At 34.9% G+C, this 16,413-nt stretch overlaps 1 protein-coding gene across 2 annotated transcripts in view; it reads left to right on the forward strand.

The window, feature by feature from the left end:
• AMPH (amphiphysin) overlaps positions 1-16,413 on the forward strand; it is a 217,876-nt gene that overhangs the window by 152,454 nt on the left and 49,009 nt on the right. For both annotated transcript variants that reach the window (XM_081287269.1, XM_081287268.1), the window contains exon 11: positions 951-1,079. In XM_081287269.1, coding sequence (XP_081143395.1) covers positions 951-1,079 — 129 coding nt within the window. The remainder of the gene's footprint in view (positions 1-950; positions 1,080-16,413) is intronic.

Here is a 16,413-nt window from a genome sequence, read left to right on the forward strand (position 1 = left end):
CCTATCTTGCTCTCAGAAGCCTACCACTCATGGGCTAGGGATGTGGCTTAGTGGTAGAACACTTGCCCAGCATGCATGAGGACTTGAGGTTGAGACCAAGCACTGCAAAAAAGAAAAGAAAAAAAAATAAGAATTATTATTATTTTTTCCCAAAGGTTCATTTAATCTCACATTCCGCCTTCTTTTTAATGCTTTAGGTTGTACTTGGAGCAAGTACTGCCAAGAAAAGCAGTTAAGTTTATGTATCATTTCACATTTTTGTATTACTCACAGTTTATTGTGCATAAGTAGCCACTCAATAAAACTGTGTGTATCAAATGATTGAAAGAAACAGTAAGGGCTAGGTGAAAGTAACCAAACAGGACAATTCCCATCTTTATTTTTTCTACTTTGGGTGAAAATAAAAGGCCTGTAGGAAAATTTGAATTCCCAGCCCAGTTCAAGTATTCATGAATATGGTTAAAACCAAGGAAAGTCATAAGAAGATATATACAACCAATCTTCAGTTCTTATTTCAAAATCCTGGAGCAGAAAGTGAAATGGAAACTGCCTATAGTTGATCTCAGTGATTCTAATAAAAAGCTTGCTTGGTTTTAGTTTTGAAACTCTAAGTTATCGCTGAAATGAGAAATAATTTTCAGTTTAGATCACAGAAGATGTTGGCTTAGTTTAAACCTTGCGGGCCCTGTATCTCTGCATGGAGTGTTTGTGTTGAGATGAACAGACTCTCACAGCCTGGGTTTTTCTTACTGGACCATAGTGTGTCAGTGCCCAAAGAGCCATCAGAGACATCTTGCATTCTTTTCTTCAATTAGTTAGGCTTATATCTATATCCAGGTCCAAGTTTCCATTTGAGATCAGTTTGTCCATCGAGTTCTGTTCGTGTGACATATCTGCCCGTCTTGCTTGTCCTATTTAGCTGCTTTAATGTTTATATTCAATGTTTCTAGACAAGAAAAGGACCTCCTGTCCCACCTCTGCCTAAAGTCACCCCAACAAAGGATCTGCAGCAGGAGAACATCATCAACTTCTTTGAGGACAACTTTGTTCCAGAAATCAATGTGACAACACCTTCCCAGGTGAGTGCCTATACAGAACTGGCATGCCCATGAAAGTATCATGGTGGAGGGACTCTCGGAGGTCAGCTGTAGAACAAGTGGCAGACAATATAATCAGCAATATGAATTTACTTGTCATGTTGGTTTGTTTTAATTACTTTGTATGTCTAAAGCTTTCTTATAAGGGAAATGTACAGTATATGAATGTTCTCGTTTTTTATACTAAGAACATTGTACTTATTATAGAAAATTAGAAAAATATTGAAAAAACAGGAAGAATTTTCATAATCACTAAAATCATGTCACTGTGATATACCCACTAATGTACTTTGGACCATTTTAGTCTTTCCTCCACCCTGAGTATTGTATTGTTATGTAATCTTGATTGCTACTTATATATATTGAGCATGATTTTATGTCACAATAATGTCTTTGCAGAAATTTATTTAAGCCTACTATTCTATCATTGGATATACCAACCCCTAATTGTTGGCCACAGGTGGCTTCCAATTTTTCTATTACTTCCCCAGCATTTCAGTGAATATCTGTATATAAACTAATTTATATTTGCGTCTTCTATTATTTCTTTTATAATGACTCCTAGTAGAGAATAGGAAAATAAAATTAGAAGACTGAATAATTTTAAGTCTTCTGCCATTCAACTTCTATCATTTCTATGACTCAGCAAATGGGAATATTAGGGTTCACACTGTTTGGAAAGATGCCTGGGTACACATGTCCCAAGTATAGCTATCTGAAGACCTGTCCCTACTATATTTACATTTTGTTAGAGGTGCTAACAATAATACTGTAATTGTCAAGTACATCAATAATAACGTTATGTTTAATATCCCAGTTTTAGTCACCTCTCAGGTATAGTAGCAATAACAAGAAGGTCAGAAAGTTGAACTCAGGAGTGATGCAGTAGAAAAATCATTATTTATTATCCCTTTTGAGGCATTTGTCAATGGGTGCATTGGTTTCTGAGATGTGGTTTCCTTCTTAGGTTGTTTTTACAGGATGCTGAATTTGATGAGCTAACTAGAGTTTGCAGTGTGGTTTAGCAGCTCCTTTGAGAGGGGGAATTGTATGTTGACTGATGCATGGGCAAATTCTATCTGTAGATACACAGATGTCTCCAGGGATGACTATGCTAGGGCACATGATCTTACCCAGCTCTTGCCATTTGCTCTGACATCAATCTTTAGCAGCAATGATTTCTAAGTTGCACTGTCCCCTTTTCTTTGCTACTATTCTCTTTTGCTACATGATTTTCACATTGAGAATGCTTTAGGGGAATTATGCTCTTACCCAGGTACTTTTACTTGGACCCTCCAGGAGCATCCTCTCAATTCCATCACTAGTAGAGATGGTGGTCCTCTTGAAGCCTGTGTACTCAGTAATGACATCTGCATTTAGAAGATGAGGCAACTGAAGTGGCAAGAACATGACACATAGACTAGTTCTGAAGTGACAATGAGGTTCAGAGTGTTCTTTCTTTTTAAATGTTTTTTATTTGAGGTTTACAGGCACCTAGATAAGGACCCTTGATGGTGGGAGAAAAAGAAACAAAGCACTTTTGAAAATTACAAATGCCTAGAGAGGTTCCTAAGTACTTCTGGGAACATTAACTTTTGCTTTTATTGCTGCATGACAGTGACAGAAGAAGTTAAAGAGTTGGGGAAGGGAGAGGAAGTATCTTTCCAAATGGAAACATCCATTCTCCAGCTACTTCTCCTATCAGGACACAAATCACTGGTGAAACCGCCCCCTCTGAGCTTTGCTAGCACTTTGTGACACACCCCAGGACACCTCTCTACCAGCACTGGTTGCTGGTTGCTGACCAAATTTGGAAAAAAAACAACAACAACAACAACAAAAAAAAACAACATCCAGAGACATTGTTATGGGGTTGCATTTGAGGATTCTACATTTGAATGTTGATACATTTTCTTTAAATATGAGAAGGAGATATAAGGAGACAGAAAGGGTTTTCTGTAGTTTTTTCTGAATCTGCAAAGGAACTTAGCTCCAGCAGTTGGACCCCAGACTACAACGTGAAGTGTTTCCATTGACTAAATGACACTCATCTCATGTCAAGATGTAAAGAGAGGAAGCGAAGCAGGATTTGTATTTCAGTCTCCTTTCTGGCTTATTTAGTGAGATAATCTAGCTTTATTTAAGAATATGCTGACCCTGTCTTTTCCTGAAATGTTTTAACAATCTCCTTAGTTGGCTTGTTCATCTACAGCTATAAATAGCCATTTTGTTTTGTTTAAGCCAATCCAGCAGACTTCCTGATTCATCAGGTCTGGAGTGGGGACAGGAGCTTACATTTTTAACAAGCTTTCTATTGGTGCTGATGCCGCTGGTCTTGGGACCCCACTGTGGGAACCACAGTGGTTTCAGGTAATCAGGATTTCTCATGGTACAAATCTGTGGTAAAATTTCCTCATTCACAAACTATCACAGTGAATTAACAGATTTCTTCCAACTAAGCCAAGGGTACATTTGATTGTCCATTTATATCTATAATATTAAAACATAGTATGACTAAAAATGTTCCTTATTTAGGACTGTTGGATACATTAATGTGCTTACACTATTAGATGTGTTGATCATACTATATGCCAAGCTACATGTTATAAGTGAATGGATTGCATTATCTTGATATAATGTGTCTGGCAGTATACTGATGAATGGGTAAAAGGGAATAAATAGCAATCAATGTGTGGAGAACATGAGTTGCTAACCACAAAGAAGTACCAAGAACTAGAAAGCTGAGAGGTATCTGAAAAGGGTTTACCCAGAGAACATTCATATTCAATGATCCCTTTAAGTTTTAATATTAATTTTTTCTAATTGAATTGCCCTACATTTAGAAGATGAGTTTATATCTCCAGTTTGCTATTTTTATCAAGAACTTAATGGAGAAAAAAAAGTATTTGTGTTAATCCTGCTGTTTGCTCCAAATGTAATGGTTGAAGTGCACCCAGTCTGGGTATAGCTCACTCTAAGTGTCAGAGTGTCATCTTCACACCACCCAGTGTCATCACATAGTGATTCTCTCAGTGTGTCCTGGTATTGAAAATAGAGATCTATCACGCCTACAGAGCCCTCTAATGGCCCACAACTTAACTATATCATGGGATTTTTCTCTAGGAAAAGTCTTTACTGACTCATAAGGAGATGCCCAGTTGTCAGACCAAAAAGCTTATCTTGCATTTCTGGTTCATTGTTTACAAAAATAGACCTTTCAGAGAACCAACTTATCCTGCCCTCTTTTTCCCTCCCAGGAACATAAATAGAAAAAGTCTTCTATATGTGGTTCCAGCATTATTCTTCTAAAATAACACTTTTAAAAAATGTGTTCTTGAGGAACACTGATCTCATTGGATGCTGTGAAAAGGAGGTGCTGAAAGGGAGGGGCTGCATCCATGTTTGCTTTTTCGTAGTGCATGTCAGCATGTTCAAGACTCTGGGAAGTTCTGCAACAAAAGAAGCTCCATTTAACTTCATTTAAGTCAGAGTTTCTCAAACAATCTCCCTGCCCCCCCATCCAAAATACCTTGCTCCTGAGAAATAAATGTTTGGTGAAATATTTTAGGAAATGAAAATTTAAAAGATCTTATGTCCCTGGAAACCAAATCTATGGATACAAACAAGATTTTTTAACAGGATATTTGTAAAAAATAAAGCAATCATGTACACAAAATGCAAGATTTTCTCTTTTTTCTTCAAAAAATGTTTGAACTACATTTTATTCCAGCTTGATGACTTGACTTTCTGTTCTCCCCTCTCTCCAAGGTCTTTCTAAAGGATTGTGGTCCTGAGCAAGTATTTTTTCCATATTAATAATTGAGTCATTTGAAATGAGCATATCATTAACATTTTCATACCTAGTCTAATGAGATTCCATAAGTAAAATGCTATCCATCCTGGGGGAGCAGTCTACTCACCAATCATCCTCCTGAAAACAGACCTGGCCCCCATGCTCTAGGACAAGCCCAAAAATATGAGCCCAGAATTCCTGGGGCATATGATCAAATCTATATATGGAATAGGTTTGGACAGTACTCCAAGAGGAGATATGTAGATCCTGTCCAATGCAGGTCTTGATGCAGACTTGTGTGGTCCTGACCAGACAGGATTGACAGCCACAACTGGTCTCAAATACCAGAGAAGGACTTAGAAAATTTTAAGAAATATGCTTAAAAGCATTGGTCCTCTCAGATGCAGGTGGGTCTCTCCAAGTCTAGGAGTACCTTTTCCTGTACAGTGGCAGAGAGGAAGAAGAAATGTCTGTTTTAGAATATTTTTTTCCATAGCAGAAAACCCCAGAAATTTTTCCTATTTTTTCCCCAGTAATAATGTTGCATATCTTTTCTCTTTGATATGGTTTTCCCTTTTACAAATCCAGATGGATTATCCTTTGAGCATTCAAGCTTATTCTTCCAAGCCTGCTCATGGCTCCTGTGGAGATGTCTGTTATACTGTCAGACAAGACATGAGCATAGTCTTTCAGCCCTGTGAGTGTTGAGACCAATTTATTACCATTCATTTTCCACACGTATCTCTGTTTTGCAGCCCAGTACTGCATCTTTCCTTTTAAGTTTATAAAATCATCCAATTTTTCCTAGCCAATTAAATTGAAATAGGTTTTCAACTTGCAAAATCAGTGCATGAAATGGCCTCCTTTTTCTCTGCAATCCTGATGAAGCCTGCTTGTAATTATGGACATACACATCACTCACTTGCTGGGTGTCTGCAACCTTGTTTTAAGTAGTACATTGGCTTCTCTTTTCAATGTAGGATACTTTTGGACCAGTTGCTTCTTCTTTTACTTGCTGTTTTTCAAAATAAACATGTTAACATTATTTTAAGACACAAAGAATTATTAAGATGGAATTTGTAAGGGAGAAAAATTGCAGTGTGCATCAAGCCCAAATTTAGTCAGTTTATCACCCTGGTAGATCATCAATATCATTACTCCATTCCTTGAACAGACATAACTAAGCAGTGCAGTTTATTTATCATATAATATTATGAAAATGTTTTTAAATGATTATTTAGCTTTATAATCTTCTAAGCTTCTCAGACTCCAGAGATTCTAATAAAATACCTGTGTTCCTTGAATATACTATATGTAAGGTCTACATAATTTAACATTGACATTGATTCTGGGATTTATGTCATTATTCCTGCTTATCAGATGAGCGAACCCATATGATTTTTCTGCCATACCATGGTGCTCTGAGGGCAGTCATGGGAAGGAAAATGTCACAGGGTGCCAGCATTTTAAGCACCTGAATAATAGCAGATATAAGGCATCCAGTAAATGATCAAATTTATTTAATTGCCTCTTTCATTAGTGTCTGGGATGCATGCATTCCAAAACTTGTTTGGGTTTCAGTATTTGTAAATTCTTCAGGTGGTTATGCATCAGTGATATTGGTAAATACTAAGAGGTAGTGGTAGGAGGATCTTCATGGAACCAGTTTAATCCACTGGTCATTTCAGAAACTCATTGTAAGTATAGGCTCACTCCACCTTTCTACTGCCTTTATTCTCAATATTGTCAACTTTTATACTCTTAGTCATAGTGTATATAAAACCCATGACATACTGCACTAAGAATGACTTTGAAGTTGACTAACTTGTTCCATAAAAATAACAAAATAACAAAAAACTAGAAAAGCACTTGCCTAGAAAGTTGAGATTATTGTGTGTCCAATCATTAGGGCATTGCAGGATTCTTTAAATGGGCGTAGGCACTAAAAGCAAATGTGACGGGAGAGCAACTGGTACGTTTAGATCGTGAATAGAAAGATCTGCACTGTACTATTCTTTTCATTCCATGTATGGCAAACAGGGAGCTAATACGTGACAACATTATTTTAAATTATTGAAAGATGTTCCATTCTAAGATTGCAAATATAAAATGCTTGAACCCTGTCAATATACTATAGTTAATATTATTATTCATGTGAACTGTAATTCTCCATCTACAGCAATCTTGTCATAGGCTTCCAACCATGAAGTTGAAATTCCCCTGGCTGCTGCTTCATCATACTCATTCACAAAATGCTAAAACTTGATTCATTGTTAGAAATTATAAATTATTTTGTTACTCTTAAATGAAAATAATTTATATTACATGAAAAATAACTCCTAATAGGCCTTGCTCCTAAAAGGCCCTTTGTCCTTTCCACTTTAAGCTGCCTATTTGACCTCTTTGAGGACTTCAAATGTCTAACACAATACCTGAGAAATAGTGTTTAATGAAACATATATCTTAAAATATGTTTAATGAAATAATATGAGATCAAGAATTTCTGTACATAGTACCTATGGCCTCCTGATAATCTGGCTCACTGTAATACTACTTATTATGACTTAAGAAATTACTATGTGAGCATCTGTGGGGCTGATTTGGAGCTATATGTTTTATTCTTGAATGTCTTGTAGCTGTAACTATAAGTTGCAATGTCTGTTATTTCATAACTTTTAAAAATGATGCCCCAAAAGATATATGGTCAATGTGAAAAAAATAGTAAAAGGACAAAAAAGCAAAAATTAGAAAGTATAAATTTCCAGAAAAAATCCATTTTTTTGATAATTTCTTTTTGTACAATGTCGCAATTTCCCCTTTTACATAGTTAAGGCCATGTATAGCTTTGAAAAAATTCTTTAAAATTAGTTCTGCAATTTGTTATTTTTTTTACTACTAATGTAGCAAAATATTCTTATGGCAGTTTGTTCTTTATCTTATCATTTTTAGGTAGCAGAAGAACACTGCAGTGAAAGAATGTGTTATCCTAGGCTTAACCACTTCCATCATTTGGTTCTTTTCTTTTTGTCTTTTATTAATCAGCTTGATGTGATTGACATTCTGTAAACTGCACATAAAGTGTATTATTTGATAAATTTTGACACATGTATACACCCATAAAACCATCACCAGTATGAAGTTAATGAATATACCTATAACAACCTTATTGCCACATAAAGTCACATTCATAGGCTCCAGTTGGGCATAAATATTGAAGGACACTATTCAACCCTATATACTATTAATCGGCGTTGCACTGAATCTGTAGGGCAACGACACCTCAACAATATTGAGTTGCCTGACCCATAGACAGAGTGTATCTCTCCCTTTATTAAGGTCTTCTCTGATTTCTGTTTGTTATGTTTTATAGTAGTTTACAGTGTACAACTGTTCCACATTCTTTATTCGCTTTATTTTTAAATATTTTATATTTTTAGTGCTATTGTAGCACTGGTTGTTCACACAATTATTACAAATAAAACTGATTTTCCTATATTGATACTGTAATTTGCAGCTTCGCCAAACTCTGTATTTTGTACATTTCATTGGATTTTCTATATAGGTCATCATATTATTTTGGCAATTAAGACAGTTTTTCCTTTTTCTTTCTAATATAGATGCTGTTTTTTTTTTTTTTTTTTTTTTTGTGGGGGGCACTGGGGCTTGAACCCAGGGCACTTGACCTCTAAGCCACATTCCCAGCCCTATTTTGTATTTAATTTAGAGACAGGATCTTACTGACTTGCTTAGCACCCCAGTTTTGCAGAGGCTGGCTTTGAACTCATGATCCTCTAGCTTCAGCCTCAGAGCTGCTGGGATTACAGGTGTGCGCCACCATGCCTGGCTGTGTATTTGTTTTCTTGTCTTATTTCATTGTCTTCTACAGCCAGTATAATGTTGAATAGAAATGGTAAAGCAGTCATCCTTGTCTTGATCTTAGGATAAAAGCATCTAGTAGTTTACTGTTAAACATAGTATTAGTTGTAGGTTTTATAAGATGACTTTATCAGGTTGAGTAAGTAGTCTTTTATTTCTACTTAGTTGAGGCTTTTGAAGGGTAGTGGATGTTATTTCTGAATCTATTAGGGGGATCAGACAAGTATTCTGTTTTAGTTTGTTAGTTTGGTGAATTACACTGATTGATTTTCAAACCATTTATTTCTCAAATAAACCTTATATGACCATAATGTGCTATCTTATACATATATTTGGGGGTAGAAAGGGGTGGGAGATAGAGAGACAGACAACAGCTTGTCAATTCTTTGTCTACAGTTTCCATGTCTGTTCATGAGGAATGTTAGTCTAGAGTATTTTATTATTTTTCTTCAATAATATCTTTTTTTCCCAATTTTAATACCAAATAATGCTTACCTCATAGGATAAATTTGGAAATCTTTGTTGGTTTTCAGTTTTCTGGAGACTTCATGTAGGACTGTTACTGTTTCTTCCTCATATAGTAAAATTTTCCAGGAAACCCATCTGGGCCTGTTTTTTGTGTTGTTGTTGTTGTTGTTATTGTTGTTGTTTACTTATTTTGTTTTTGATAAATGTTTTAAATTATAAATACAATTTCTTGAATACATATAGAGCAATTTAGATTATCTGTGTTTTGAGTGAACTTTGGTACTTTGTATTTTTCACTAAATTTGCCCTTTTCATCTACAATGTCAAATGTATTTGGAATAAAGTAGTTCATAATATTTTCATATTATTTTAAAAATCTGTAGTATCTGGGATGATGCCCCTTTTCTCATTCCTGAAACTGACAATCTGTGTCTTCTTTCTTTTTTTTTTCCTGATCAGTCTGGCTAATAATTTTATTGCAAAGAATTATTTATTTCATTGGTCTTCTCAAAGAACTAGCATTTGGTTTTATCGATGTTTTCTCTCCCAGGCTTACTTTTTTTCATTTTTCCCCTTAGTTTGTGAGGAAGAAAGAAGATGAGGCTGCTGATTTTTTTATCATATAGAGAGGCCTCGTTCTGTAAAATTTTTCCTAAGTTCTGTGTTAGCAGAATCCCACAAATTTTGATATATTGTTTGTGTTTTAATCAAATTTAAAATATTTTCTAATTCCCACTTTGGTCTTTTATTCATTAGTTATTTGAAAGTTTATTATTTGTGGATGTTTTAGAAATCATCTTGGATGGTCTAAATATTTGGATTTTCCAGAGGTCCTTCTGTTTTCTAAATTAATTTAATTACAGTGGCATTAGAGAACATACTTTGTATAACTTGAATATTTTAAAATTTATTAAGACCTCTTTTGTGTTCCTCACTATTGCTTATCATGTTACATTTCCATGTGCACTTGAAAATAAAGTCTATTCTTCTCTTGTTGGATAGAGGATTTTAAAAGTATAATTAGGTCATGCATAGGTCATGGTGTTGTCTAATTTTTTTTAACCTTGATTTTCTCTGTGCTTTTTCTTTAAATTACTGAAAGAGGGGTACTATTTTTTTCTTATAAAATTACGTGATTTTATATTTGTCTTTGCAACTTTTTTTTAAAAATTTTGGATATTTTGAAGCTCTTTAATTTGTAAGTATATAGGAATTGACTGCTTTTTATTTTAGGAAATGTCTTTATCCATGGTCATCTTCTTTGATTTTAAATTATTTTGTTTGATGTTCATGTAACTTCTTCCAAACCTATATCTTTTACCATCATTTGGCTTTGAACCTATTTATATTTCTGCATTTGAAGTTAGTTCCTTCTAGAGAGTATTTAAGTGGATCTATTTTTTTTTTATCCAGTTCGATTATCTCCCCCTATTGATCACATTGTTTAGACCACTTTTCATTCAAGGTGATTATTTATATGGTGAGTTTTAAATCTAATACCTTGATATTTTTTTCTCTGCTGTCTCCTCTGTTCATTTAGCCCTTCTACCTATTTTTCTCTATTTTTTGAGGGGGGTTCTTTGAACATTTTTATTATTTTCTTTGTTTATTATCCATAATTTGTTGTGTTGTTAGTTGTTGCTTTAAGACTTATAGTATGCATCCTAACTATCATTGTGTACCTTCAAATGATGTGACACCATTTCAGATATAATACAAAGAGAAGAATCTCACAGTGGTATACTTCTAATTCTCTACTTCTTATTTTTATGCTGTTTTCATGGTTTTTAGTTTTACCTATTTTATAAAATTCACTTTACTTTGTTATTATTTTTCTTTAAACCCTCAATTATCTTTTAAAGATATAAAACTATACAAAATATCATCTCTATTTACCTATTCCATTACCAGTTCTGGTGTTTTTCATACCTTCTGTAGGTTTGTATTTCCATTTTTTATCATTTTCTACCTGAGAGATGTCCTTCCACATTAATTTTAATGTGGTTCTAATGGTGATTTATTCTTTCTGTTGTGCATCTGGAAAAGTATTAATTTAATTTTTGTTTTTTAAAAGACATATTTATTTATTTATTTATTTATTTTTCTAATTAGTTATACCTGACAGTTGAATGCATACTGACATACCACACATAGATAAACTATAACTTCTTATTCTTCTGGTTGTACATGACATAGGATCACACTGTCATATACATAATGTATTTTTTTATTTTAGTTATTTATTTAATTTTTTTGTAGTTATAGCTGGAAAGTATGCCTTTATTTTATTTATTTTTTATGTGATGCTGAGGATTGAACCCAGTGCCTCACATATGCTAGGCAAGTGCTCTGCCACTGAGCTACAGCCCCAGCCCAAGAAAGGAAATTTTATTTTATTTTATTTTTATTTATTTTTTTACCACCTTCCTCACTTTGACTCTATTTATTTATTTTATTATTAGTTGTTCAAAACATTACAAAGCTCTTGACATATCATATTTCATATATTTGATTCAAGCAGATTATGAACTCCCATTTTTACCCTGTATACATATTGCAGATTCATATCAGTTACACATCCACTTTTTTACATACTGCCATACTAGTGTCTGTTGTATTCTGCTGCCCTTCCTATCCACTACTATCCCTCCTCCCCTCCCCTCCCCTCCCATCTTCTCTCTCTACCCCATCTACTGTAACTCATTTCTCTCTCTTGTTTTTTTTCCCCTTCCCCCTCACTTCCTCTTATATGTAATTTTGTATAACAATGAGGGTCTCCTTCCTTTACCATGCAATTTCTCTTCTCTCTCTCTTTCCCTCCCCCATCTCTTCCCTGTTTAATGGTGATCTTCTTCTCATGCTCTTCCTCCCTATTCTGTTCTTAGTTGCTCTCCTTATATCAAAGATGACATTTGGCATTTGTTTTTTAGGGATTGGCTAGCTTCACTTAGCATAATCTGCTCTAATGCCATCCATTTCCCTGCAAATTCCACGATTTTGTCATTTTTTAGTGCATAGTAATACTCCATTGTGTATAAATGCCACATTTTTTTAATCCATTAATCTATTGAAGGTCATCTAGGTTGGTTCCACAGTCTAGCTATTGTGAATTGTGCTGCTATGAACATCTTTGTAGCAGTATCCCTGTAGTATGCTCTTTTAAGGTCTTTAGGAAGTAGTCCAAGAAGGGGAATAGCTGGGTCAAATGGTGGTTCCATTCCCAGCTTTCCAAGGAATCTCCATACTGCTTTCCAAATTGGCTGCACCAATTTGCAGCCCCACCAGCAATGTACAAGTGTACCCTTTTCCCCACATCCTCGCCAGCACTTGTTGTTGTTTGACTTCATAATGGCTGCAAATCTTACTGGAGTGAGATGGTATCTTAGAGTGGTTTTGATTTGCATTTCTCTGACTGCTAGAGATGGTGAGCATTTTTTCATATACTTGTTGATTGATTGTATATCCTCCTCTGAGAAGTGTCTGTTCAGGTCCTTGGCCCATTTGTTGATTGGGTTATTTGTTATCTTATCGTTTAATTTTTTGAGTTCTTTGTATACTCTGGATATTAGGGCTCTATCTGAAGTGTGAGGAGTAAAAATTTGTTCCCAGGATGTAGGCTCCCTATTTACCTCTCTTATTGTTTCTCTTGCTGAGAAAAAAACTTTTTAGTTTAAGTAAGTCCCATTTGTTGATTCTTGTTTTTAACTCTTGTGCTATGGGTGTCCTATTAAGGAATCTGGAGCCCGACCCCACAATATGTAGATCAGAGCCAACTTTTTCTTCTATCAGATGCAGAGTCTCTGATTTGATATCAAGCTCCTTGATCCATTTTGAGTTAACTTTTGTGCATGGCGAGAGAAGGGGATTCAGTTTCATTTTGTTGCATATGGATTTCCAGTTTTCCCAGCACCATTTGTTGAAGATGCTATCCTTCCTCCATTGCATGCTTTTAGCCCCTTTATCAAATATAAGATAGTTGTAGTTTTGTGGATTGGTTACTGTGTCCTCTATTCTGTACCATTGGTCCACACGCCTGTTTTGGTACCAGTACCATGCTGTTTTTATTACTATTGGTCTGTAGTATAGTTTGAAATCTGGTATCTCTATACCGCCTGATTCACACTTCCTGCTTAGAGTTGCTTTTGCTATTCTGGGTCTTTTATTTTTCCATATGAATTTCATGATTGCTTTATCTATTTTTACAAGAAATGCCATTGGTATTTTGGTTGGCATTGCATTAAACCTATAGAGAACTTTTGGCAATATCGCCATTTTGATGATGTCAGTTCTGCCTATCCATGAACAGGGTATATTTTTCCATTTTCTAAGATCTTCTTCTACTTTTCTCTTTAGGTTCTGTAGTTTTCATTGTATAAATCTTTCACCTCTTTTTGTTAGGTTGATTCCCAAGTATTTTATTTCTTTGAGGATATTGTGAATGGGGTGTTATTTCTCATTTCCATTTCAGAAGTTTTGTCACTATATACAGAAATGCCTTTGATTTATGCGTGTTGATTTTATTTCCTGCCACTTTGCTGAATTCATTTATTAGTTCTAGTAGTTTCTTTGTAGACCCTTTTGGGTCTTCTAGGTATAGAATCATGTCATCTGCAAGTAGTGATAGTTTAAGTTCTTCTTTTCCTATTTTTATGCCTTTAATTTCTTTCCTCTGTCTAATTTCTCTGGCCAGTGTTTCAAGAACTATATTGAATAGAAGTGGTGATAGAGGGCATCCCTGTCTTGTTCCAGATTTTAGAGGGAATGCCTTCAATTTTTCTCCATTCAGAATGATGCTAGCCTGAGGCTTAGCATAGATAGCTTTTACAATGTTGAGGTAAGTTCCTGTTGTCCCTAGTTTTTCTAGTGTTTTGAACATAAAGGGATATTGTACTTTGTCGAATGCTTTTTCTGTGTCTATCTAGATGATCATATGGTTCTTATCTTTAAGTCTATTGATGTGGTGAATAACATTTATTGATTTCCATATATTGAACCATCCCTGCATCCCAGGGATGAATCCTACTTGATCATGGTGCACAATTTTTTTGATGTGTTTTTGTATCCGATTCACCAGAATTTTATTGAGGATTTTTGCATCTAGGTTCATTAGAGATATTGGTCTGTAGTTTTCTTTCTTTGAGGTGTCTTTGTCTGGTTTTGGAATCAAGGTGATGTTGGTCTCATAGAATGAATTTGGAAGAGCTCCCTCTTTTTCTATTTCCTGAAATAACTTGAAAAGTATTGGTATTAATTCTTCTTTAAAGGTTTTGTAAAACTCTGCTGTATACCCATCTGGTCTTGGGCTTTTCTTGGTTGGTAGTCTTTTGATTGCTTCTTCTATTTCATCCATTGATAATGGTCTGTTCAAATTGTGTGTATCCTCCTGACTCAGTCTGAGCAAATCATATGACTTAAGAAATTTATCGATGTCTTCACTATCTTCTATTTTATTGGAATATAGGGTTTCAAAATAATTTCTAATTGTCTTCTGTATTTCTGTAGCATCTATTGTGATATTGCCTTTTTCATCCCGTATGTTAGTAATTTGAGTTCTCTCTCTTCTTCTCTTCGTTAGCATGGCTAAGGGTCTTTCGATCTTATTTATTTTTTCGAAGAAACAACTTTTAGTTTTGTCAATTTTTTCTGTAGTTTCTTTTGTTTCAATTTCGCTGATTTCCACTCTAATTTTAATTATTTCTTGCCTTCTGCTACATTTGTTGTTGTTTTGCTCTTCCTTTTCTAGGGCTTTGAGATGAAGTATGAGCTCATTTATTTATTGTTTTTTTTTTCTTTTTTTGAGGAACATAATGTATTAATGTCCAATTCATTCTACTATCTTTCCTACTCCCATATCCCCTCCCCTCACTTTACTCCCCTCTGCCTAGCCCAAAGTACCTCTATTTTTCTCTAGCCCCTCACACCTTATTGTGAATTAGCATCCTGATATCAGAGAAAACATTTGGCCTTTGGATTTGGGGGATTGGCTTATTTCACCTACCATGATGTTCTCCAGTTCCATCTGTTTACCTGCAAATGCCACAATTTCATTCTTATTTAAGGCTGAGTAATATTCCATTGTGAATAGATAGCACAATTTCTTTATCCATTTATCTGTTGAAGGGCACCTAGGTTAGTTCAATAGTTTAGCTATTCTGAATTGAGCTGCTACATGGCTATTTCACTGTAGTATGCTGAATTTAAGTCCTTTGTGTATTAAAGAAGAAGTGGGATACCTGGGTCAAATGGTGATTCCATTACAAGTTTTCTGAGGAATCTCCATACTGCTTTCCAGATTGGTTGCACCAATTTGCAGTTCCACCACCAATGTGGATTCTCGCCATCATTTATTGTTGCTTGTATTCTTTATAATAGCCATTCTGACTGGAGTGGGATGAGTAATTTTGATTTGCATTTATCTAATTGCTAGAGATGTCAAAATTTTTTTCATATATTTGATTAATTGTATATCTCCTTCTGAGAAGTATCTGTTTAGTTCCTTAGCTCATTTGTTGATTGGGTTATTTATTTTTTTTGGTGTTCAGTCTTTTGAGTTCTTTATATATCCTGGAGATGAGTGCTCTATCTCAGGTGCATGTAATAAAGATTTTCTCCCATTCTGTAGGCTCTCTGTTCATGTTATTGTTTCCTATGCTGAGAAGAAGCTTTATTAGTTTGAGTCCATCCCATTTATTGATTGTTGATTTTATTTTTTGCACTTTAGGAGTCTTTTTAAGGAAGTCAGTTTCTAAACTGACACGGTGAAGATTTGGGCCTGCTTTTTCTTCTATTAGACACAGGGTCTTTGACCTAATGACTAGGTCTTTGATCCACTTTGAGTTGAGTCTCCTGAGCGTCAAAGAAAGGGGTTTAAAAAGCATTTTCAAGGAGCATAAAATTTTAAGTTGGCAGTGTCTTTCTCTAGAACTTTAAAGATGTGCTCCCATGTCTCTTTGCTTCCATTAATTCTGTTGAGAAATTTTGTGATCTTTTTGTGACTCCTCTCTATATGATGTGTCTATTTTTCTCTAGCTCCTTTTAAGCATTACACCAGTTCACTGGTTTTGGGAAATTTAATTAGATGGTTCCAAGTGTGCTCCATGTATCTCATCCTCCTTGGACCAGTGGTTATCCATGGCTGCACATTTCAAAGTGAATAGCAGGACAACAAAACAATACAAA

This window comes from Spermophilus citellus (assembly GCF_964194105.1).
Source record: "Spermophilus citellus genome assembly, chromosome: 3".
In the NCBI taxonomy this organism is placed as follows: domain Eukaryota; kingdom Metazoa; phylum Chordata; class Mammalia; order Rodentia; family Sciuridae; genus Spermophilus; species Spermophilus citellus.